Below are 26115 nucleotides of genomic sequence, written 5' to 3'. Positions count from 1 at the left end.
GGATAGGCGGAATTGAGCTGATAGAAGTGCTCTCTCTCGTGCACGCTCCACTTCTTCAGTTCTCATATACAGCGCGTGATCAGTTCTCAGTGCTCAAATACACACACCGCAGTCCAAATGTCTATCGTGTAGAGTATCTCAAGTAAATACAGTCGGTTTATGGCAAGCCCATATCCTGAGAATGAATAAAAGTCAAAACGGCTTGCCATAGTCGGTTATGGATTAAGTGAACATAAACAAAATTTTTATAAGTTGCTCCCTTTTCACTTCTGTTAAAGGGATAGTTCACCCAAAAATGAAAATTGTCATCATTTATTCAAGTTATTCCTAATTCAGTCCTTGATTCAAATTTCTCATAAGCTTAATTGATTTGGTCTAAAGAGAGAAGAATTAATTACTATTTTTGTTTGAAGACTACATATAAAATAGCTACCAAAATAAATGTTGGTAACTGCAGTTTGACTAAAAGTAATGACTAAAAGTTGACAAAAATGCAATGACTTTTCGTCGACTAAAACTATGAAAGACTCAAATGACTAAAATGTGACTAATGCCCGGTTCAGACTACACGATATTTTTGTCGGTCACGATAGTCACTGTGTCAGATTAAACGATTTTGACTCCTAAAATCTTGTCGTGTCGTGGACAAGAAACATGTCAGGCTACACGTTGCTTCCCGACCATTCATCGCGTGCCGTCTGTTTGTTCTGTAGTGGTAGTCCCTCAATGACACATTATACAGGCAGGAGTACTGTTGCCACAGCTCCACGAACCTTTCCTACCATCTCATAATTCTTTCGTTTCGCCATGTTTGAAACCTGTGTATGAAAGAGCTTCTGTGCTGCTATTGGTCAAAGTCACCAATGTGACAGAACTCGTCGTGGACAATGGAAAAAAAATTAAACATGCTAGTCTTTCTGTCGTGATGTGAAGCATCGCAGATGTGGAATCGGTTGTCGTCCACTTTGACACACTACACGAGCTGAAACGATGCAATCTTGCGTCCCGACACCCATTGTCGTTACGAATCCCCACGACACCCTACGTCAAGGAAATCGTGGCAAAATCGGGCTAAAATCGTGTAGTCTGAACCGGGCATAAGACTATTAAGCATTTTCGTCTCAAGATAAAGACTAAGAGTAAATCAAAAATGCCTGTCAAAATTAACACTGTTGTAGAGTTAATGAAAGTTATCATGAACATTGTAATGTTGGAAGTAGCTGTCATAACAAATGTCAGTAGACCAGGAATATTTTTAAATGAGCGATTCATTCATAAATCCGAAAGATTTTACCTTCATGCTGTGAAAATTCAAACCAGAAGACAGAACACACCGAACGCAGTGCTGAAAATGAGCGAGGCTGCATAAGGTCTATATTTGGAATTTAAAACAGAGGTACCACAATTTTACGACAAGTAGTGTTCAGTTTATGGCACTACTCATTCATTCCTATCTGAGTCTGGTATCTGCAAACAGTGGTTGACAGTTGTCCAAACCTGCTCTCGGAGGGCCACTGTCCTGCAGAGTTTAGCTCCAGGCCTTATGAAACACACCTGAAACAGCTAATCAGAGTCTTCAGACTCACTAGAAACTTCCAGGCAATCGTGTTGAACTCTGCAGGACGTTGGCCCTCCAGGAGCAGGATTGGACACCCCTGCTATAATGGGATTTTAACTAATGTGATTGGTTTATGAGGCACACGTGATGCAGGTTGACCCTTATATTTTTTTCCAATGGTCGAGCCGTGGAGGTTGATATCTCCGCATATAAGAAGTTGTGTGCTGTGCTTTATCTAACATTCAGCAGCACTGTAAAACCCTGTCAGAGAAATGGCTCATAATATTTAAAGCATTGCCTGTGCAGCCATCAGAACACTGCTTGGGTTCGAATTCACCGCCTTCAACAATCAGTTCCAGTGTTCCACTTTATTATGCTGAATCCACATGTTTATTTGTGAGATGTTGTGGAGAGATTAAAGGACTTTTTTTGGACTAAATTGCAGATTCTTTATAGCATGTTAAAAGCTCCCAGGTGAGTCGTCTAATAATTTAATTAGTAATTGAGTAATTTGTCGCATTATACAGAGGACACAATAAACAACTGTATGCCGTGAACTAGGTTTTGTTTGTTTTGGTGTGTAGTTGTTCGCGAAACATCTGAAATCACTTATAGCCTAGAGTTTAAGTGTTTTTAAAATAGCATAAGAGCAGGAAAGAATGATAGAAAAAAATCTCTAAGCGGAAGAAGCTGGATGAAATATGTAGAATAATATCAGTCCACAAAGTCTGACTTGTGATGCAGTCTAGAATGACAAATCACACAGAATTAATTTAATTGGCCAGAGGAACTGGATAACCAAATGAGCCTGGTTTCTCCCAAGGTTTTTTTCTCTGTTTCTGTCACCTGATGGAGTTTGGGTTCCTTGCCACTATCGCCTTTGGCTTGCTTAGTTGGGGTTTAAAAGATGGGGTTTAAAGGGGTCATATGATGCGATTTCAATTTTTCCTTTCTCTTTGGAGTTTTAGAAGCTCTTGGTGCATAAAGAAGATCTGTAAAGTTGCAAAGACTAAAGTCTCAAATCCAAAGAGATATTCTTTATAAAAGTTGAGTCAGCCACGCCTACCTAAAACGGCTCGTTCGAACACGCCCCCACGTCTACGTCGCTATGTGGGAAGATTTGCATAACACCGCCCAAATGTTCACGCAAAGAAAGAAGGCGTAACTTTTATTCTCGCTGTAGTATTGTTGTTGCCGCCGCCGCCATGTCATGAAGGTGCTGTGTTTCGTTGTGAAAGCGAAACTACTTTGTTTGGTCTTCCAAAAGAGGATGATATCTGCTTCGTCATGCCTGGAGCTGATCCGTGCCGGTTGCTGCGGAAATACAACAACTTTGCGATGTGGATCACCGGATCGGCTTTCACCGTGGACGAAGCGGAGTCCAGCCCGGGGTCGTCACATGTGGTTGCCGCAAGCCCACCGCCTCTGCTCACTCTAGCCCTCTGGCCGTTCCTCACTCTAGCCCCCGGCCTCTGCTCACTCAAAGCCGTGGTGTGTGATGCTGTGTTTTTTTGTGAAAACGAAACTACTTTGTTTGGCCTTCCAAAAATGGACACGACTAGAAATCAGTGGTTAAGTTGTATTTACAACACTGTTCCAGAACACTTCAACCCAAATATTCAGATGTGTCCAGCACATTTTATGGAGGACTGTTTACTGATCCTGGCAGAGTAGACTACAGTGCCGGCTGTTCTGACTCACGGAATTTAAAGAGTTTTTATATTTTATTTTTTTTATATTTAAAGTAAATAATGTTCTTTTTAGCAGCATCATATGACCCCTTTAATATTCAGTAATGTTATCGATTTGCCTGCACTGACACTATCGGATGAGAACAAAACTGAATTGAGCAGGATAATGATACTTTTGTTTTCAGCAGAGCTGCCTTTAACTCGTAGATCAAGCCGAGCCTCAGGATCGAGCCTTCTTTGAGGACAGCAAGCCATGTTCATTTTCCATTAGCCATTGAGAGGAGAACTTGTGAAACACAAACTTTTTTCTTGTTTATTACTGTGAATCCGCTTTGCATATGTATTGTATAAAGCATATATAACCAGATGCGACGTCTATAGCATGTTACTCGCTCACAGGTGTCTGACAGACAGATTTAATATTTGAATTATTCAGTCATTTGTAGCAGTGTACACAATAAACTACTGGATCCTGTGAACTGGATGTTGAATGTTTTAGAGAAAGGGTGTAGTTGAAGTTGAAGCAAAACATCTGAAATCACTTATTGCACCTTTAAGAGGTTCTTAAGTGTTTTTTAAAATAGAATAAGAGCAGGAAATAATTTGAAAATACTGCAAATTGAATGTTAAGCACATACCTGTAAAGCATAATGCAGTACCTTAAAGGGCATGAAACCCCGTATTTTAGCACTGGTTAGTTCTCACCGCGGACTTGAAAAATGTTTAAAAAGTGGATGTGGTAAGCTGTGGAGGTGAAGAGGGGAGACACACAACACAACAACGGCTTCTGACTTAAGCAAAATATGCAGCCTGTAATACATAATATGTGGTAAATTGTATTATATGTGGTTTTGTAAGCTCACAATACATTACACAAATACATGCATATTCTGTGATACATATTTTATAGGGACTATATGTAAGAATCAAAACAGCTGGTAATGATACCGGTGGCTGTTAACTGCAGCCAGCTACCAGTTGCTTGTGCATGCACTTTCCATAGAGATGCGAGCAAGCATCGGCCAAAACAGTGACGTCACATCCTTTTGATTTTCCGGCAAAATCATTTCAAGTCCTTCACATAAAAATCAGTCAACAGGCTTTCATAGGCAACCTAACCCTAGTGCACTGTTGCACTTTTAGTGAGACTTATTTTGTGGTGTTTGTACCTATAAGCAGTGTCATCAGTTATATCAAGGAGCTCTTAACACTGGTTACACTTGTGGTATGGATAGATTGCATTTGTGTCAAATGTCAATAGAAGAGAATTTATGCCATGCCAAATCTCTCGCAAAGCAAAAACAAACATGCTTGTGATCCATGAATGCATCTCTCTCTTGCTGTATTGAGTCGTCGATGTATTCTAGGTGTGAGAAAACGTCACATCCCGTAACGTTGACGCAATAAAGATTTTAACTCGGAATTTAAAAATTGTGCGTAAAAGCTTAAAAAAAACAAAACATTTTCTCCTACAGTTAAAACGAAAAGATGCTAACACTGTCTTCAGTGCAAACATCTCTGTTAAAATCTCAGAGAATGTGTTACATGCCGCTTTGAAGCACTGAATGTGAGCTCTGATCGTAATCATTGTGTATGCGGGTGGTCGCTGACTGCGCTCAGACGTCCAAACTACAAAGCGCTGTTGTTTTTGTTTGTTAGACATTCCAAGTTCCAAGCTCGCTGCTTCCATCAGAATGCTGGATAAGATCACTGGTCCACGCAGAGAGTGTCACGCCGGACCATTGCATTTGTCTGTCTGTATGGCAGAAAAGCAAGAAATCAAACAAATAAACAGGCATATCCTCACATTATTTCATATTAATCCCCCTCTGTGGTAAAGTTTTCCCTGTTCCCTTTTCTGCTATAGACATATTTGCTTTCTAATTGTGTAGAAGTGCTTCGGGTAATAAAAGTCTGTTTTTTTTTTTTTTTATGTATTGTGTTAGCTATATCAGTCATGTGTGCACTATTTGTGCTATCACATGTGAATGTTCAGATAATAATCCATGTGTGTGTGCCTCAGTGTTGGTGAATACAGTGGTGTGTATCAGCTGCTTGGAGGCAGGAGTGAGTGTGCTTCTAATCAAACAATAACGCTCTCTACTGATCATTCTCCACCTTTTTGACTCAGGGTCCCCATGGAATCATGTTCTTCAATAAAAATAATAGTTACTGAGGGGAGGGGAGGGGGCAAAGTCATGACTTTGTGTTTGTTATCATTTAATTTAAATGAGGGTTTGATATTTGAATATATTAATTATAATTTAAATGAATTTTAATACTTTTAAGTCATCCTATTTCCCTTTTGAAGTCTGCTGAGTCTCAAATTCCTGTTTTTTTTTTTATTTGGCAGAGGTCTTTTTTGCTCACTTGACACCCTTCACCAGTAACTGGTGTCAAATAATGATAAGAAAAATAATTTACTTATTTTTCATTTAGCACCTTTTAGTGAATTATTAAAATTACATTCCATCCCTTTTCATCACTATATTTTTAACTGCATGTGTTTAGTAAATCCTGACAATAGTTTTTTTTTTTTTTTTGCTGTCCACAGACCCCCAGGGGGCGCTAGGCTGTCTGTTTAAAATTAGATTGAAGATTTGGTGGTTGCCATTGACTTCCATAGTATTTTCTTTTCCTACTATGGAAGTCAATGGCAACCACCAACTGTTTGATTACCAGCAATCTTCTAAATATCTTCTTTTATGTTCGACATAAGAAAGCAACTCATACAGGTTTGAAACTACATGAGGGTGAGTAAATGATGACAGAATTGTCATTTTTGGGTGAACTATCCCTTTAAGAAAAGATTATTCTGAAAAGCAAATAATATCTTTCAGATGATATTTTAATCATTTGTTTTCTTAGTGTCATGGCAATATAAAAGACAATTATTTAAATTTGCAAACACATGTCTTTATATATTATGCATGCTAGGTTTTGTGCTTTTTCTCACAAAATATAAATGTGTTCTTATACATGAAAAAAATATCGCTGCCTTTGTTTTTTAGGAAGGGGATTCCTTGCTTTATGTTTCCTTGACAAAGTTCTGCTATTTAAACTTCTTTTCATTAGTGGTGTTGTGTGTACTTAAATATGTGATAGGTGAAGAATAATGCCCAGAAGGACAGAATCTATCTGACAGTTTCTGTCTCACTGGCAGTGTGTCCGATAAAACCTTCAACGCTTTCAAAACAATTTACAACACCAAACTTTATCTTCAGTAGCCATACAGCTTATTTGAGGTCCTTAACATCGAAATGTTTTAAAACTCCTGTAATCATAGACAAACGCTTTTTTTCTCATTTATTTAACCAAATATCTATAATTAGAGACAGAAACAATTTCTCAATTGAGTCTGAAAACATCTTTTCTCATAATTGCACTAAAAATGTCATGTAATGTTTATTTTTAAAAAAAGAATTGTGGGAGTAATACGAGGTGTTTACCACATGGGGGCAGCACGGTAAAAGTAATTCACTTGGATTTATATTCACTTTTTTTTTTTTTTTTATAGATTTTAATATGTGACAATTTCTCAATTGAGTCTGAAAACATCTTTTCTCATAATTGCACTAAAAATGTCATGTAATGTTTATTTTTAAAAAAAGAATTGTGGGAGTAATACGAGGTGTTTACCACATGGGGGCAGCACGGTAAAAGTAATTCACTTGGATTTATATTCACTTTTTTTTTTTTTTTTTATAGATTTTAATATGTGAACCTCTTATTTTGTACAAATTGTAAGGCTGACAAAAGTCCATTTAAAGGGGAATGTCTATATAACTGGTATATGTCTAAATATTGTAATAAGATGTGTCCTTGCGAACACTGTCCACTTTAACACTCCAAAATGCACAAGATATGAATGTGTGCTCTTACGGACCTGCATGAACAGGCAAGCAAACATTTATACATCTATATAAAAGTTGTGAGTTGTGCAAAAAAAATAGTGTTTCTGGAAGAGACCACTACTGTAAATGCTTCTATTCGCCTTGTTAATTGAATACGTTTATACTCTTTCTGTCTTTTATTATACACACATACTTTTCAGCAGAGCCCAGTGTGTTGTAGCCTGACAGCCGTTGCAGCGTGTGAGTGTGAAAGTGAAAAAGTGAAAGTGACGTGACATGTGGCCAAGTATGGTGACCCATACTCGGAATTAGTGCTCTGCATTTATCCCATCCAAAGTGCGCACACACAGCAGTGAACACACACACACCGTGAACACACACCCGGAGCAGTGGGCAGCCATTATTTGCTGCGGCGCCCGGGGAGCAGTTGGGGGTTCGGTGCCTTGCTCAAGGGCACCTCAGTCGTGGTATTGAAGGTGGAAGAGAGCGCTGTACATTCACTCCCCCCACCTACAATCCCTGCCGGTACGAGACTCGAACCCACAATCTTTGGGTTACGAGTCCGACTCTCTAACCATTAGGCCACGACTTCCCCTGTGTGAGATGTGTTGAGGGCTCGGAGACGTGGCTGTGTGTACGTGGTGCGGCAGTATTTGCCAATATAAACTGAAGACTAGTGAATATGCCTGTTTTTCCCAAGTCTCCTGTTCATGAAATGAAGACACGGTACTTCTCACATATGGAGCACATTCCTTCCCTCCAGGCGAACACAGTTCACTTCCTGTTTTAGTAAGCCGGCTGTATACTGATACTTTTACTCTTTCACTAACAACTCGACAATCTACACACTCCAGTGGTTCTAATTTTCCATTCATCTTGGTTTTATTCCTCAAGTAATTTTGGTTTTGTGTGGTTTGTAAATAAATTCGGCTTTCAGTGTGGAAGCGAAGCATTTGACATGTTCTTATACTGATTTGTTTCAATCTGGAAGTCTGCGATTTGGCAAACTGCGTGGGTATGTTTTTGTTTGACAGATGTGGGCTGTGGAAAAAGTTTTGGAATCATGAGTCGTGTGTGTCTGATTGATGTAAACCATATGGGCTGGGTTAGGTCAGATAGAACGCTAGGATAAGAAATAAAGATGAGATAGAAATAATCTAAAGGATGTTAAATGCTGGCAGTGCTGTAGGCAGGGTCTAAAATTAACACAGACATTGACAGTACAGACTTTTTACAGTATTACATTTCCAATTAACCCTCTGGGGTCTGAGGTGATTTTGGGGCCCTTGAAATGTTTTGACATGCCCTGACATTTGTGCTTATTTCAGCTACTTATAACATACTATTGGCCAACATGTATTTATTTATTTTTTTTGTATTCAGCACAAACTGTGCTACAATAATATGTGAGCAAGATTGATTCATGTTTGCATTTTTTAGAAAAAAAAAAAGATTATGCGTGGTTAGTAAGTTTTGGGCGGGGAAATGTAGCTGAAATAAGGCCATAAAACCTATACTGAATAGTTCTGAATAAGATTTTTGAGTGATTAGTCTTGTACAGAAAACAATATATTGATTTCAATTTTGTAAGACATGTTTTGTGATAGTCAAGCTTTATGTTTCTTTTCACTGTTCTTTTGAACTTTCTATTCATCAAAGAATCCTGAAAAATTATAGTAAGCAGCACAACTGTTTTCAACATTGATAATAAAAAGAAATGTTTCTTGAGAATGAAATCAGTGTATTAGAAGAATTTTGAAGGAGACAGGAATAGTGGCTGCTGAAATTTCAGCTTTGTATCACAGGAATAAATTACATTTCAAAACTTGTTCAAATAGAGAACAGTAAAACACACACAAAAATATTTCAATATATTAATATTTTTAATAATATTTTACTATAAATGCAGCCTTGGTGAGCATATATGATCTTAAAAATAAACATATGTGACCCTGGAGCACAAAAGCAGTCTTAAGTCGCTGGGGTATATTTGTAGCAATAGCCAAAAATACATTGTATGGGTCAAAATTATTGATTTTTTTTGCACCCTCAGATTCCAGATTTTCAAATATTGTCCTATCCTAACAAACCATACATCAGTGGAAAGCTTATTCATTCAGCTTTCAGATGATGCATAAATCAAAAAATTGACCCTTATATATATGATCATATATTATCCTAAGTTCCATTTGTTTAATAATTGTGCATGCATTTCTTAGTCTCTATGGTTAATATTAGTTTAATGTTTATAAATGTGATTTAAACTATGTTGTTGCTAGTTAGTTTTTTTAATTTCATGTTATTATAAATGTGATTATTTGATCTAATAACTGTTGTTGTATTATTTGTTGCATATTTGTATGTTTTGTGTTTAAACAAATTATTAAAAAGTATTGTTCTATTAAGTAATACTGTGGCAAGCCTGAAGTTATTTCAATTTATTTTATTAATTAATTGCTTGATTGTTATTTCAACTTTTATTGCTTGATTGCTCACCAAGGCTGCATTTATTGTAAAATATTATTACAAATATTCATATATTTAAATATGTTTGCGTGTTATACTGTTCTCTATTTGAATAATTTGATCTGTTATTGAATTTACATATTGATAATATTTTGACAATAAAAGAAAACAATAAATCCTTAAAATGACCCTATGTTTGAAACTTGTGAAAGATTTCATATATGTAGATTCTGTTTTTTTTTTCTGTTGTGTTCTTAAATGTTGATGTTTAGAGGACACTGGGACGTATTTCCCCAGTGTGAAGTGCTGTCCTGGCAGTTACCTGCAGCCCTGCTCAGATGCGGTGAAGAGATGGTTGAGGAGCATGAAGAACAGCGGGAAAATCCTGCTGCTCATCACCAGCTCACACTCGGACTACTGCCGCCTCGTGTGCGAGCACATACTCGGGTGAGTTTTACGTACGCCACAAATACAGCATACACAAAAGAAATAAATGAATAATAAAATATTGAAATGAGAAAAAAATGATGTTTTATTAAATCAAGACTTTGCCAGAGTTATTAACAATATAAAACCTTTAGAATTCAAAGTCTTATTTACACAGTGAATAAGTCAAGTCACCTTTATTTATATAGCGCTTTTAACAATACAGATTGTGTCAAAGCAACTGTACAGCATTAATTAGGATGTGTCAATAATGCAAAGTGACAATAGTAAACACTCATTTTTCAGTTAAAGGCAGTTCATCATTGAATTCAGTGATGTCATCATCCAGCTCAGTTCAGTTTAAATAGTATCTTTGTAATCATTTGCAATCAAGTCAACGATATCGCTGGAAATGAAGTGTCCCCAACTAAGCAAGCCAGAGGCGACAGCAGCAAGGAACCAAAACTCCATCGGTGACAGAATGGAGAAAAAACCTTGGGAGAAACCAGGCTCAGTCGGGGGGCCAGTTCTCCTCTAGCCCAAGATCCAGTGTTTTGTTTGAATTAATTAAATCTAGTAAGAAACTCATATGCATGGTGAGGGGAACACAGTGGGAAATGACTTTTTTTATTTAGCATAGGATTCTGGGCAATGCAGAGAATTTTGGCATCCAAATATCTCCCTACAAATAATATCTCATTTTTTGCAGAATGGACTTTGAGGAGCTGTTTGACATCATTATCACTAATGCTCTGAAGCCTGGATTCTTCTCTTTGGTTCCACAGCAGAGACCTTTCAGAACGCTGGGTGAGGAGCTAACAGATGTTTGCCAGGACTCTGAAATCGACTGCAGTGTTTATGCTGTGTGCTGTGAGGACAGTGCAGAAAGATGTTCTCTATTTATTGTCTTTGTATTATTATTCAGTCAATTCAGAACTATACATGCTGTAGAAAAGCCAAGTGAATTAAGTATTACTGTACAGAAGTATTATTTGTTATACTCATTATGTATAGATGCAGTTTATTTAATCGGTCTTAAAATATTACCCACTTTCTCATCTGGGTCTCAATAGTGAATGATGTTGAAGATAGTGAAGGGCTGCCGTCTCTGGAAAAGCCTGGTTGGTATTCTCAGGGCAACTGGCCTCATCTACACGAACTACTGAAGACCATGTCCAACAAATCAGAGCCCAAGGTAGGACAGGACTGTTTCCTAGTCTTTGAATATGACTGCAGATACTCCCTGTGTGTAATGCAAAGGTACAGAGGTATGACAGAAACAGGCTTGTGTGTATGGAGGCTCAGGCTTTACGGTTGCTGTAGCATTTTGAAACCTACCTGAAATCCTTCTGGGTGTTTAGATTTTCCCATGGGTATTTTTTTGGAGCTATATTTTGTTCAATAATTTCAATTCAAACTGGTCAATAATTTTTAGCTTACAAGTGTTTTGTTATATTATTAACTTGTTACTTTCACTGTTCATTTGATTGCTCTATGGTATTTCATCTTTCATTTAACAACGCATTGGAGCTGCTCCATTGCAGCAGCTCAATACTGTAATCACAAGAAGTTTTCCTTTAATAATGCAGGGGACCACTTGTTATACATAGATCTTGTAACAGCAATGGACATATTTTTCTGAAAAGTCCTGCAACTTATATTCCAAAGCGACTCATATAATGCAGTTAACATCAAGTAAGTGAAGCAAAACATGCGCAACAAGTGCACACATTTGTATCGGTGCAGAATGAGAGAGACACGTATAGCCTAGCGCACTTCACAGAGGCTGCTAGTTTTACTTTTTGCTTTAAATAAAGTCATGTATGCTTGACGTTTAAAATAAATGTTGTTTATAGTGAATTCCCCTATAATTTTTGTTTGTTTTATATTTATGATTTAGTTTTAATCCAAATGATGAATTGCAGTGAAAGGCCCTGTTCTTCGGGGGTGTTCAAACAAAAGCAAGAGCACCCTCAGTTGAAGCTGTAATAATAATATTACATATTTGGCAAACAATCTGGGGCCTATTTGTGTTTGCGCTCTGGAGTATGTCAAAAGTTTCCCTTTACAACATGTTTTTGCAGCAGTGAGCAATGTAGCCAATCAGAACATTCTTGAACGCAATGGTCAATCAGAGGCATTTTTGTTAGAATCCACTCACTGCTCGCAAAGCTGGAGATTTGTCCAGCGCTAAATTCTGCATGCTTGCGAATCATCTCATTATTACAAAGTGTAGACGTGATGTAAAAAGAGATTCATTGTGCAGTGTAGCGCTTCATTGATTATAACAGTACTTTGTGAGATTGCAATGAACTAAGATAAGTGACTGCTTTTTAGTGAGTATAAAGGGAGCGCTCTTTGCGCCATAGTAATGAATGGCGCCATAGTAATGAATGGCACAAAATATATGTGAAGCTATATATTTTGATATAATATTATACATAAATCTAGTGTATGTGATGTGGTTGTATATGATTTGGTAATATGGGAGAGCCTATATGGGCCATTCTACAGAATTGGTCCAAAGTCAGAGTTGGAAACGTCTTGAAAAAAATTCTTTTTTTTCCAAAAAAATTGTATGTATGCAAATTGTATAATATCTAAGGTACACATTTCTAGTAATTGTGCAGTTAATTATCATATTGTATTTTCAGAAAGTTTTGGAATATTTGTCCTCTCCCCAAATTTGTCACTACTGAAACACAGTAATCATAATTTAATTAGAAGGGTTATATTGACATATTAAGATTTTGTTTACATCTACATTGTAAATATATATTTTTTGCTATTTTATAAAAAAAAATTGTCAGACGTAAATCAATAGCAATTGCATTTTTAACAATATTTCAAGTGTAATTTATGAGATTTGTTGCATTTTGAACCCAATTTTTCTTTGTAAAAGGCAAAAAGTTGATCATACTGATTTCAAAGTTAAGGATTCATTAGTTTGAATATGCATTGAACCAAAAACAATCATAACATCTTAGTTGATAATTCAGTATACTTTATTTTTGACAAAACATACCATTTTCAGTAGTGACAGTAATGCTTTGGTAGTGACCACATCACATTACAGAATTTTAACTTGCATACTAAAACACTACTAAAACATATTAAAATACAAAACAATTGCATAACTACTAAAGTTTTGTTTATTTCCCCCAAATATGAGGATTATGTGTTTCCTTTTGTCACTACCGAAACAATGGTGACATGTTTCGGTCGTGACTGTTTCGGAAGTGACAATTTTATGGCATAACACCAAAAAAAAAACAAGGATGTCACTACCGAAACTCCACCAAATGTTTCAGTAGTGACAATTTTAGATACTTTTGACCCTATCTCAAAGATGCTAATCAGCACATGGTTAAATGATATGGGAAAAACTCCCAAAAAAGTGTGCTTTATTGCAGAAAAAAAGGTGTTCGGTAGTAACGTTCCTTAGAGTTACACACAGATTTTTCAGACTTTTGAGCACATTTACCTCAAAATGATGGGACCTATCTACTCACCTGTAGCTATGAGAGAGAGAGACACATAAATATTTCCTGATCATAAATGCAGTCTCAGCCAATGGACTAAAACATACACTGTTTCGGTAGTGACATGAAAATGCAGGACACATTTTTTTACATAAAGTTTCATAATTTACAAAGAAAATATAAAATACATTTCTTTGAACTTCACTTTTTAAAAGAATCCAAAATATATTTTAAAAAATAACAATGGAAAAAATACAAAAACTATTTCAATATAATTTTCATAAGTTGAAATGAATGGGTTAGGGTTCGGGACAGCAACCTCCCAATTGAAAGTACCCAATAAATTATGATTTTATATATATTAAGCTCACTAATATTTTAAATATTATTGTGGGTTTCAATAGATAATAGAAGGATCTTAGTAAACATAAGATTTGAATACTTAAATGCTTTTAAAATGTGTTTTTTGGTTGTGGGACAGCAGTTTGGACCAATTCTGTAGAATGGCCCATATACTGGTCAAAATCGGGCCGACTCCTTGATTTTTGTAAGCATGCTTAAAAATTATCGGTCACTCGGGAGGCGCTCTGCTCGTCATTTCTCCCGATGGGAGAAAATCACATACGAGCTTGTACGACAGCAAAAATCGCACCGTGTACACCCGGCCTTACCATAATCGCAAATTATAAGTAGTTAATAATGCTGTCCCCTGATAGCACACGAACATCACAGAGACGTCTATTTAATATCTGCAAGACTTATTTTTTAGAGTTTTTGCTCATCTGCAATACGTCTATAGGGTGTTTCCTATCAGATGTCAAATAGACGTTTAGAAGATGTCTTTAAGATGTTTATGATTTAGAATGAATGTAAAACTGACATCTTAAAGACGTCTATCAGATGTTTGTACACAGTAGATGCTTTCCAGATGAAGCGATCTTTAACAGACATCTTGCAGACGTACGTGTGCTATCTGGGTCAGATTTACCATCAGTTCGAGCCTGAGTCAGATTCTGAAAATGCAGATGACCAAGCCGATCGATCGAAACCAACTTGGCAAGCGCGATTTGAGCCGAACACATAAGAGCGGAATGGGTGCGTGCGGCTTCAGCTCTGCTTGAGCATCCAGTGTGAAACAGAACTCGTAGTGCATCTATGTTTGTCATCTTTTCACCGTCAGTTATAAGCGGAGAACAGAGGATACTATGTTTGTAAACACAAATCCATCTCTGCACTTGTGATGGTAAGAACGACAAACAATATGCATTACTTTACACTTCACCGAACTCTGCATTTGAACAGTCAGTATCAAATAATAAAACATACTTACGGGCTCTGATTCAGAAGAGCCAGAATGTCCTTGCAAAGTTGGAATTGCCCCATTTTTTATAAACAGCCTTTGTGCACAGCTGGCCTTGTACTCTCCCAGGTTCAGGAAACTGTCCTCTGTAAAATGCGCTGCACACACTCAAACATTGGGTTGTAAATAAATCTTAACCACTGATTCCACTGATTTGGAAGGCCAAATAAAGCATAGAAGCACACAGTGTCTCCACAACATGGCGGCAACAACACTACTATGATACTTGAAACAATGCCTTCTTTCTTTACGTATACATCTGGGCGGCATTATGCAAATATTTCGACATAGTGACATAGATATGTGAGGGAGTGTTCGATCGAGGCATTTTCAGCAAGCTCCGGTCAGCCTTCTCTTTTGAATAGAAAGAAATCCTTTTGTGGCAGACTTTGAGCTTTTTAACTTTGCAGATCTTACACATGCAAAACACACTAAAGAAAAATTGGATGCCCTGGGGGTAAGCAGATAAACATCAAATTTTCATTTTTGGGTGAACTATCCCTTTAAGCATTACATAATGTAGTAATGTTGTTTATTATAAAGTGTTTCTGTGGCTAGAAATGAAATGACGTTGCGTACTGGCTGTACTGAATTTGTGCGTGTGTGTGTGTGTGTGTGTGTGCACTGATCTGAGTCCACATGTGTGTCTTATCTGATGCAGGTGGTGTACTTCGGAGACAGCATGCGCTCGGACATGTTCCCAGCCTGCAGCTTTGGAAAGTGGGAGACGGTGATGATAGTGGAGGAGATGGAGGGGGAGGGTGTTCCACGTGCTAACGCGACCCCCAGTAACAGCCCCACCCCGAGTGAAGGGCCGGTGGAGAAAAAGGGCAAATTTGAGGTGAGAGTGAAAGGCTGTTTCTGTTTAGTCAAGCCCGGGATCTTTTCCACACTTCATTTCTGGGGTACTGTGAGTTGGAACTATGTATGTGCTTGCCTGTATGTGGCATAAATACTGTATATCGCCATCAAAAAAACAAAAAAAAACATTTTTTGTTCAGTTTATTCAGTAGGATCTTATTTTATTCCTGTTAGTTCATAATAATCCTATTGGGAACTATATAGTTTTAAAATATATAGTTTGTGTTTTGTTAGAATCCTATCAGAAAATTCCTATTGAGATCTTTTGGAATGAGTCAGAAGTATGCTAGTAATTCCAATTCAAAAAATGCATGTACTATAATTATTGTGATCTTGAATGTTTCAGCGGAGATCTGAAAAACAGCTGAATGTTTCTGCATACAATCAGATGATCTGAATTTTACAGAGACACCACTGAGAGGAAATGCAGTTAGCAGGAAGGAGGAAGTGGAGAATTACAGGAAAGATAGTGGATGTTCTTGTAAAAATGTGTTTATACAGCAGAAATATCATTTTTGAGGAAATCAGTTTTAAGAATCAGTCAACACCTTAGTGTGTCATTTAGGGTTTATAATTCAGTTTTTGAGGTGAATGTATTTGACATTTGTCTTCATTTTCACTGAATTTTGACTGGTCTTTGGAAATGTAACTTTGTCTAAAATGTTTGATTAGGAGAAATTAGAGATATTGTAAAACAAATGTAACTAATTAATTTTCAGAATGTTTGTTACTGAAATTAAGAGAAAGAATACATTAGTAGAATTATGGATTTTTAGGAAAAAAGACACTCCACTTTACATTTTTTCAACAAGACCAAGTGAATATTTTCTCCATGTAAATGTAGAAATATGTGCAATTTAAATCATGCACAATGTCTTAGATTAAGGCACTGACACATCTTACCCTATTCTATTTTTTCCTTTATTTCTTTATTTCGTTCATTTTTAGTGACCTTAATGAGATTTTGTCACTGCTTATGCAATAATCGTATTACAGTTTATGGACTCTACTCAATTTTATTATACTGATATTTTGAAAAACCTTGTTAAAAAGTAGAACACATAAGAGGTTATTTTTGTTGGGAAATTACCAGATTTACATCTCAGACTTGGTTTCCTTTTGTCAGGATTATGGACTATTCTGTGTGTGTTTTTGCCCCTGTGACCCAGTTTCTTCCTCATGTTGGTTGTGTTAATTTGATTCCAGGTGTGTCTCATTCCTCCCCAATTATCCTGCCTTTAAAAGCCCTAGTCCTTTCAGTTCTTGTTTGTTGGGTCTACTTGTTGAATTTCCTCCTTGTTCTCGGTTTTCCTGTGGATTATTAAAGACAGTGTTATTCAAGTACTCCTTGTTCCTTGCTCCCTGAGTGAATTGTGACACCTTTGTATTTTGTGATTCATTTATTTCCTTTGCTTCAAAAAGTCAGAGCCAGTGTTATGCAAGTTTTCCTTTTTCTGTCAAACTATGGGAATTTCTGATCAAACGCTTCCTTTTTTCGCAGATCAGAGAGTTTCACTCTGTTGAAGTCCTTCTGTTCAGTTGCATCTTGACAAGCTGAGAGAAATTGTTTGCTTCAGATCTCTGCTTTTATACTGGACATCAAATGGTGACCCAACTCAAAAGCATGTCCTTAAACTTTTAATTTAATTTATATTTATTTTCATTGTCAATAATTTATTGGACAAAACGCTTTCTTTCTGGTTGACGTTTATTCTAATTGCAAGTTAAGTCATATTTGCTTTTGCCTTGTGTTTGGTTTTTAAAGATGAATACATGCCATGAAACTTGAAACTTGTCTGTGCTGGCATCTGCCTATGTTGTGATGAATCTGCACCAGAAGAGTGAAGAGTTAAATTGGATGTTGTAATAAAAAATATAAGGAAACATTTCCTACCTACTTGTAAATGTTTAGTAGTCGTAAATATAGCCTTGCTGACAGCACTCTGACATATGGCGACTCACCATCTCTTAACAGTAAGGTATGATGTATGGTCAGCGGTTGGTGAAAACATTATGTCCATTTTGGTTTGGGACCATATTATCTACAACTGTTAAGTAGGCCACTCCAGACTCCCATTTTTAAAGCTAAATGCTATATCACATAAATCTCAACACAGTCTCTCTGGCATGCTGAATTATGTAGCGTTATGTCTGATGCTGCACACATGGGTTTCGTCAGGCTTGACTGACCTTGTGCTCTTTCTCTTTCTCTCTCTCTCTTTTTCTTTCTGTCTTTCATGTAATCTTTCTCTTAGGATCAAGGAATGAAATCTCCTTCAGCTGTATCAAACCAGTGGGGCTCATATTTTGTGGATGTGCAAAAGAATGAAGGAGAGGAGACACAGAGTCTCACCTGGTGTTGCCACAGTATCCACACATACAGCACCATGGCTATACCCAGCATTGAGGCTATAGCAGGTAAGTCTATTTAACATACAGGGGGTCCAAAAGTCTCAAACTGCTACTGAAAATGTTTCCATTTTGCATTCTTTTCTCATTTAGAAAAGAAGATTTCTTAGTATTTAGTATATAAAAAAACATAATATTTGTCATTTCACCCTTTTCGTTTAATGACAACTTTCCTTAGCCAGTACAGTTGAATATGTTGAATGCAATGAATGTGGCTTTGGATAAATTCTGAACTAGAAATTGTACATCATAACTTTCAAAATCCTATAGTTCTGTTCTAAGATTTAATTTTCAATCACGTCTGAAGCTTTTGGCTCCCGCTGTATATACTGAACACATCACTGAGGAAACAGTTAACAGGGGTTTTCCGTTCTCTTTAATTCCAAAGCCAAGCCTCAACATGGGAAATGAGGATCCAATGAATACGGGTATCATTTGCAGAGTTTGGTGACTCTTCATTTCTGAACTGACTAATCAAAGACCTGAAACTTACAGGGGACCTATTATGCTTTTTTGGACTTGACCTTTCTTTTAGTGTGTAATGTGGGTATTTGTGTATGTAATAGATCTGCAATGTTGCATAGCACAAAGTGTGACTTTGTGCTTTGTAACTTTGCAGATTGATTACACTGCTGGTAACTGTTTCTTTAGTGACGTGTTCAGTTCATACAGCGGGAGCCAAAAGTCTAAGATGAAAAAGCTTAGAAAAATGACTGGTTCAGGCAGTTTGATGCTGGTCAGTGTTTCGTATGGACATAAACACTGACACTATATTATTTTATATATATATATATATATATTTATTTATTTATTTATTTTTATTTTATTTTATTTTTTACATTTAACTCATATTCTAGTAGAACACCTGTAAATGAGAATAATATGGGCCTTTTAAATGTATCAAGACTTCATCTGGATTTTACATTTTAGATAAATCACTAAACTCTTTTTTAAAAAACTTTTAACTATCAAAAAGTTTTTAGTGATGTCTTTCAGCATAATGGATCATCACTTGATTTTGATGACGTGTGTAAATAATGGTTAGCTGCTAGGCAATTTTTTTTTCTCGAACATGGAGATATTATAACACAGAAACACGCAACATGAAAGTAAAATTGTATTGAAAACCATTTGCACTGAACTGAAAGAGAACTCTTTTCTTGTTCTCTGCTTCTCTTTTTTTTTTGTAGCTTTATAGGGACATTATTCGGTTTTGCAGTACTGCAAATATTGACCCTTGTACAGAACGTTTTTTTGTGACGTTTCTTCACTTTGAATAAAAGTGTGTTCTGAATGATTAAATGGAATGTTACATTTTAAAGACTATTTTGGCTGATTAGATTATCAGTATATTTATATAATTTAGCCCATTTCCTTCATTTATGAAAGATAAAATAATTATTTAATCAATAGTAATTAATTATTACTTATTTGATGTATACTCTTATTTGGTGTAAAATGGTATCTTTTCAATTGATAGAGTTGTCCCCTACCATCTGGGGCATTTGTTGCACTCTTACATTTTTTTTTTTTTATTAAAGCTGCAGTCCGTAAGTTTTGCCTCTTTGTCGCCATCTCTGTTTGAAAACCTGGAATTGCAGCTGTGTGCGGAATTATCTTACTTGCGTGAGTTGTGAGTCGGCACGGCTCCAGCGCCGATGAATCTAATGTTCTGAAGAGTATGTGTGGCAGTCAGTCACCGCACCGGTGTGGATATTTACTGTACTTCAGAATCACAGATTCTAGCCTACGTCTTGGAATATGACCCAAATAAGAATTTTCACCGTATATTGCCATCTGAACAAGTAAGTAACAAGTCTGCCACATTTGTTCTGACCAACTGAGGAAAAAAGCATTACAATTGTGAATCGGGCTAAAGTAAGGCGATAGTTTTGAACACTGGCTGGTTATGTACATGCTCAAATATTATTTCGGATCATTTTTAACCAAAAACGTTACGGACTGCAGCTTTAAATATTTCAATCTTAAGACTTTTTCTGTATAAATATTTAATTTTTATTGTACTTCAAGTTTGTTTTATATTTTGTCTGTGAAACCTCCACCTGTTCCATCTCTCTTCTAGATCTTCCTCTAGACTTCAAGTTCCAGAGATTCTCTTCAGATAAGCCCATCACGACAGGTTATTACCCCAGACCTCCAGAGTCACTGCTGAAATGGGAAGAGAACTAGCCCCAAACCCTCACGCCTGTCAGCATAGGCCAGGAGATTGTTTCACCGTTACGTTCTGGAGCTTCACCACAGAGCTAGACCATCCATTCGTCCAATCAGTGATAAAGCTGTGTGAATGTAACACCCAGAGCACCCAGAGTCTGTGTATTTTCTTCTCACCCCTTCCTGAATCACTACAGTATACACAGTATGAAGTTGTGTCTGTACACGTGCTGAAATATCCGTACATTGATTATTGGATGTAGGAGGAAGTCACAGTGTATTGTGTCTCACCCAGCGTCGTGCACTCACTACCATTAAACTACTTTTAATGGTGTACAGAGAAAAAAAAACATAGCTTTCATTTGAGCTGTGTGTGTTTTTTGTTTTGTTCCGTTCTGTTTTTATAAAGGGAATGTTATATGACCTCAGAGGGTTTGTTCTTGCAGCTGTTGTAAATGCTTTCTGAGGAAAACAGGCACATATTATATTGAATATTCATGCAATCAAGAAACAGCCATGAGTTCTTTGCTCCTTTTGTGATTGGTTGATGTTTTGAGAGTGTTGTAAACTGCAATGTTTTGTTACAGGTTCAGATCTGGGCCGGTTTATTATAGAATAATGTAATTTGTTTTACTTTCCATCATTTGATTATGATTTCAAGTACTTTGGTTTACTGTAGTTTACTGTATTCTGCAGACGTTTCTGTGACAGATGGGAAAATGGACATCATTCTTCCAAGCGCCAGTGCTAAGAGGAATAGTTTACCCAAAACTAAAAAAAACTCATGAATTATTCACCATCACCTTGTTCCAAACCATTGAGCTGTTGATGGAACATAAAGGCATTGCTGAGGAATCTTCACACAGCTCTTTCCATACAACGACAGTTCATAGTGACCACATATGTCAAGCTCAAAAAAGTACAGAAATAAAAGCAAATGAATCTAGCCTGTATGAATCATGTGCTACAATTCAAGTCTTCTGATGCCACAAGAAGAACATTTGTTGTTATTTATTGATATTTTTTCCCTCCAATGAGTTGTTATAGAAACATTGTACCAGTTCACTGATTTAAGTGAGATGAACTCAAGATCTGGATCATTGAATTCATTGGTATCTTGAGGTGCGTCTTTTAAAGGAACTAGTTGATCCAGTAAATGATGTGCTTATAATCAGACTGATCTGTTTAACTTGCAGACGTGATGATCCAGTTACAGCAGTTCTCGAGTTAACAGCTCACTGACGGGAAAGTTTATCAGTGGAAACAAGACTCACATTTTGTTCTGTTTCTCGCACAAAACTATCATAAGACTTGAAATACAGCAAATAAGTACTATGTATGGTTTAGATGTTTCAAGGAAGAAAGAAAGCCATACAAGTTTGGAGCAACACAAGGTGAGTAAAGAATTAATTTCCATTTAGTGGTGAACTATTCCTTTTACTAATGCATTTTGTTTCAGGTCCTCATTGTTATTGAATGTAGAGGGGTGATTTTTTTTTTCTGTGTAATGTAATGTTATCGTAACATTGTGTAAAAAAAAAATGTGCTGCTGTTGGGTGATAGTCAATGTAAACAGTCAGTTTCTGTCATGCACAGGACCAGGGTTGAATGGTGCCAAGCGTTACCCACCCATTTAGTGATTTTATGTGTCAGGGCACATCTCTCACCTAAAACCTATTATTTGTTTCTTGTGTGTGCTGGCCCTGAGCTTTAATAACGTTTTGTTTAAAGCAATGTAAGTGGAATTGATGTTTTTATGTTGAGTGCTCTGATGAGGTTTCTGTAGTGGTAGGCTGTAATGGATTTGACATAAAAATGGTACGGTGTTAAAACACACTGCATGATAAAGGTTTTACAGAGATGCCCAAAACGGAGTATTAAGTGACACTAGGCAGCTTCATCATGGGTAGAGAAGTGTGGAAATCCTCATCAAAAGCATGACCTGCTTCTCTCAAATTAAAAGAAAATGTCTCTTCTTCTGTATGTGGTGAGTAGCACTAGTGCTTGTTTATTGAGTGCAGGGAAAAGTGTTAATATGTGCAGATAAAATAAAAAAGAAAAAAATTTGTAATCAGTGTTTAAGAGATTTCATGTGTTGTTGCTCCTGATTTCCATTGCCTATTTGCAAATTATGCAGTATTAATGTTATAATGTTAAAGGTGACATATCTTGAAAATCTGACTTTTCCAGGTTTTAAGTGCTATAATCAGGTCCCCGGTGCATCTACCAACCAAGGAAACGTGAAAAAGATTAACCCAGTAACTTTGTTTTGGTAAGCCTTTTTCTGCAAGCATCTGAGAAAACAAGCACGTCTGATTTTGCTCCCTTGGTGACATGGCAAAGGGATCTCATTATAATATTACCGCCCCTTAATCTGTAAGTTTCCACCCACACCGCCGTTATTGTGTTTTCTGTGTTTTCGCAAGCGACAACAGTACTAGTTCTAATGCCATAGCGAAAGTTTGAGCAGAACATGCTAAGTGTTCTGTCATTGGCTGAACAGACGAGCACAGAACAATAAAGTCCCAGCCTCAGAGGAGACAAGAGAGCAGTGGATTTATTGTTTAATTTAATGTATATTGCTGCTGCCACACAGATCTAAAATAAACATGCGATTTAAACCCAGCTGTTTACCTTCATAGACATTAACCGACTGTTCCCTTTCGATACTACACTCGTACTGCGTCTTTGCTAGACGCTATGGGAAAAAGTCCTTTTTTTCTCCCGAACTGAAGCCTTTTTCAATCATGCAGTGAAACTGCACGGCCATTGGTTCGTGCAGTATGTTTTTAAAAAACGAACCAATGGCTCGGCAGTGGTACTGCACAAACCTATGGCAGCGAAGCCCGTGTAGTCATCTGGCTATATAAGCAGCCAATTCGCCATAGGATTCAGATTTCTTCTCCTTCAGTGATGACGACGTTCTTCGCGATCTCCGCTGACTGAAGAGCTTGCCGTTGACACGACTCTGCAGTGGATTAAGCTGGACCAGCGACCTCTCAACTCAGCTGATTTGCCACTCCTCCCGCCGCCTTCAGCATCGTAGCAGCAGAGATTCCAGCTAATTCCCCTGCCGCCATCCGGCGAGCCTAAACAGCTTATTTCTAAGAGGTAAGTTCTTAAAAGAGCAAATTTTCTGGTGATGTTGTTGCAAATGTCGCGCTGCGAGTGTGGCTCATGCAGGGAGCCCTGCAGGATGCAGAGGAGTAGTGAGTGCGTCGCCTGTCTGGGCAGCCCCCACGCAGAGACTGCACCTCACTGAGACAGAATGCTCTCGCTGAGAGCAGGAGTCTCTCCCCTCTCCACTCGCGCCTCGCCTTCTAACGAAGGCTGACCCGCTCTCTCGTTTCTCCTCTCTCAGCAAAGCTCGGAGATAGAAACAGCAGAGCCACGGGTCTGAGCAACCATTGAGCAATCGCATAGAGCCCGCGTGCCCGCACTCCCCGCTGCACTTTGATCCGCCGGTGTGTTTTACCAGTTCCGGCGGTGCGAAAACGCCAAAAAGTAGGTAGTTCCACAATTAGTTCTGGTACTATGAAAAGGTTCCTGTGGTGCGAAAGGCTCTATTGTTGACAGCTCCGCATTGTGTGTGCTGAAGCTGCGCTCAGACAGGCTGCTTTCATTCTAAAGCCCCAGTCTGTTCCTGCTTCGCTCGCTGGTCCCCTCCCGCTCTCATGTTTCTCCCCCTCCCGGTTACCTCGGAGAAAGAAACGGCGAACTTGCGGTTTGAGTGATCAGGCTTGAGTGATCTTACGTTGACACACATCCCGCATGCCTCGCTTGATCCACCAGTGTGTGTGTGTGTGTGTGTGTGTAGGGTTGGTGTAGGGCAATAGCACATACAGTTTGTACAGTATAAAAACCATTACGCCTATGGAATGTCCCCATAAAACATGGAAACACAACGTGTGTGTGTGTGTGTGTGTGTGTGTGTGTGTGTGTTACACGCGAGGATCAGAGCCCTTCATTACATCAAGCGGCGCAGCTTCGCATTTGTGTGCGTTGCGGAGGCTGCTTTCACTTTTGAAGCGCGAGTCTGTCCCTGCTCTCGCGTTTCTCCCCTGCCAGTTACATCGGAGAAAGAAACAGCGAATGCGCGGGTTGAACGATCGGGCTTGAGTGTTTTTTTTACGCCGGCACGGCTCCCGCGTGAGTCACACTCCACGCAGCTCTTTGATCGGCCAGCGTGTTTTGCACGTGAGGATCAGTGCCTCTCGCTTTCGTCGAGTGGCTCAATCCTTCTAAGCAGATCGGCTGTCACCAATGACTTCATATCGTTGATAGCTTTGAGTTGAGTGCGCCGTTCGCCCGGGCCACGCCCACACCGAGACTGCTACAAGAGCGTGTCTCACTCTGCTGCACTCGCGGGGGCGGCCCCGCTCTCCCCTCGTCTGCTACGAGCGAATTTGAGAGAATGCGCGCAGCACTTTTGATCTGCCTGTGTTTGCACAAAGATCATCAGTACCCCTCTTTTAATGAGCGGTTTTGATCTTTTTAGGTGGATTGAAAGTGACCGTGCAAACAAGTCTGCTCTAGCCCTTTACGGGCCCACTTAGGGCTAGCCTAAGGGCCCCCAGCGGGATGCCAGCGCAGGGCCTCTGAGAGTGCTGGCCCTGCATGGGCAGCCCTCACTTGGCCCACACTATTAATCTACAACAGGGGTGCCCAACCTGGTCCTGATCAAACACAACTGAACCAACTTATTACGATCTGAAGGAGCACTTGATAATTACAGACAGGTTTGTTTAATCAGGGTTGGAGCTGAACTCTGTGGGAAGGTAGATCTCCAGGAACAGGATGCACCCCTGGTCTATAACAATACATCTGTTTCACTTTAAATACTTTTCAACTACTATAACCTAAGTCTTTGGGAAAAATTATGTTGTTATTATACATCTGAAATTGATGCAGTCACCACATAACTAATGTCTATATTGTCAAAAATGTACAGTAGTCAAAGGGATTTCAAATCAATGTATTTATTAAATATAAAATGGAACACATTTAATTCAGGTTAATACAGCAACATATAGCCAAAAATGTAAATACACAAAAGTACAAAAGAAAACAAACAAAGCAATGTAAGATTGTAGGATTTCGTCATGTGAAAGTTGATGTGTAGTACATCAATGTCCAAACACTTTCCATAGTTGAAGTTGACTGATAGCAAATGAATAATCCAACCTCTTGTAATGAAAGCAAGCCACAGCTCTCAAACACCAGACTCTTCCTAACCAGGAACAGTCAAAAACAGTCCAGACTATGGTCTCACGTCGAAAATAACTTTAAATCCATATTCAAACTGGACCATGATGTGGTGAACTCACCAATAATGAGTCCTTCAACAATGGATACAAATACACTGTCTTAAACTCTTAGCATAAATCCAAACATAGGCCATACATACGTGTACCATCTCCGCAAAAAAACATCAGCAATGTACACTTTTAAATAAAAAAAAATGTAAAAACTCGTGTAGACTGGGCTTGAAATTACACATTTCCCAACCAGGACACAGCACAATGTGCTCAGCAGGTGAGTTATGCTGGCTACTGCTGCTTGTTATTGCTATTGCTAACTCTCTCTACCACATGGCTTTACTTAAGGAAACCTAAAACACTCTAGCATCCCTAGTGGTAAGGAAGAAAACTGCCCACAAAATTCTAAGTAACAGGCTCATGTCTGGCCCACACTGGGCCATCATGGGATTAATGTGGGCAGTCCCATAGTGTACAGTCATGGCCATACGTTTTGGCAGTGACATACATTTTGTGTTTTGCAAAGTTTGCTGCTTCAGTATTTGTAGATTATTTTTCCACATGTTTCTATGGTATAC

General features: G+C 38.1%; 1 protein-coding gene across 2 annotated transcripts in view; it reads left to right on the top strand.

The window, feature by feature from the left end:
- LOC107704358 (5'-nucleotidase domain-containing protein 1-like) overlaps positions 1-22327 on the top strand; it is a 79943-nt gene extending 57616 nt beyond the window's left edge. For both annotated transcript variants that reach the window (XM_016507265.1, XM_016507266.1), the window contains exons 7-12: positions 9842-10016; positions 10705-10802; positions 11069-11190; positions 15499-15678; positions 17954-18116; positions 20191-22327. In XM_016507265.1, coding sequence (XP_016362751.1) covers positions 9842-10016; positions 10705-10802; positions 11069-11190; positions 15499-15678; positions 17954-18116; positions 20191-20297 — 845 coding nt within the window. In that variant the 3' untranslated portion in view covers positions 20298-22327. The remainder of the gene's footprint in view (positions 1-9841; positions 10017-10704; positions 10803-11068; positions 11191-15498; positions 15679-17953; positions 18117-20190) is intronic.
- Positions 22328-26115: the final 3788 nt, after the last annotated feature.

Source organism: Sinocyclocheilus anshuiensis, unplaced genomic scaffold, assembly GCF_001515605.1.
Source record: "Sinocyclocheilus anshuiensis isolate Anshui unplaced genomic scaffold, SAMN03320099.WGS_v1.1 scaffold1898, whole genome shotgun sequence".
Taxonomy (NCBI): domain Eukaryota; kingdom Metazoa; phylum Chordata; class Actinopteri; order Cypriniformes; family Cyprinidae; genus Sinocyclocheilus; species Sinocyclocheilus anshuiensis.
This window is presented reverse-complemented; position numbering and strand designations above follow the sequence as displayed.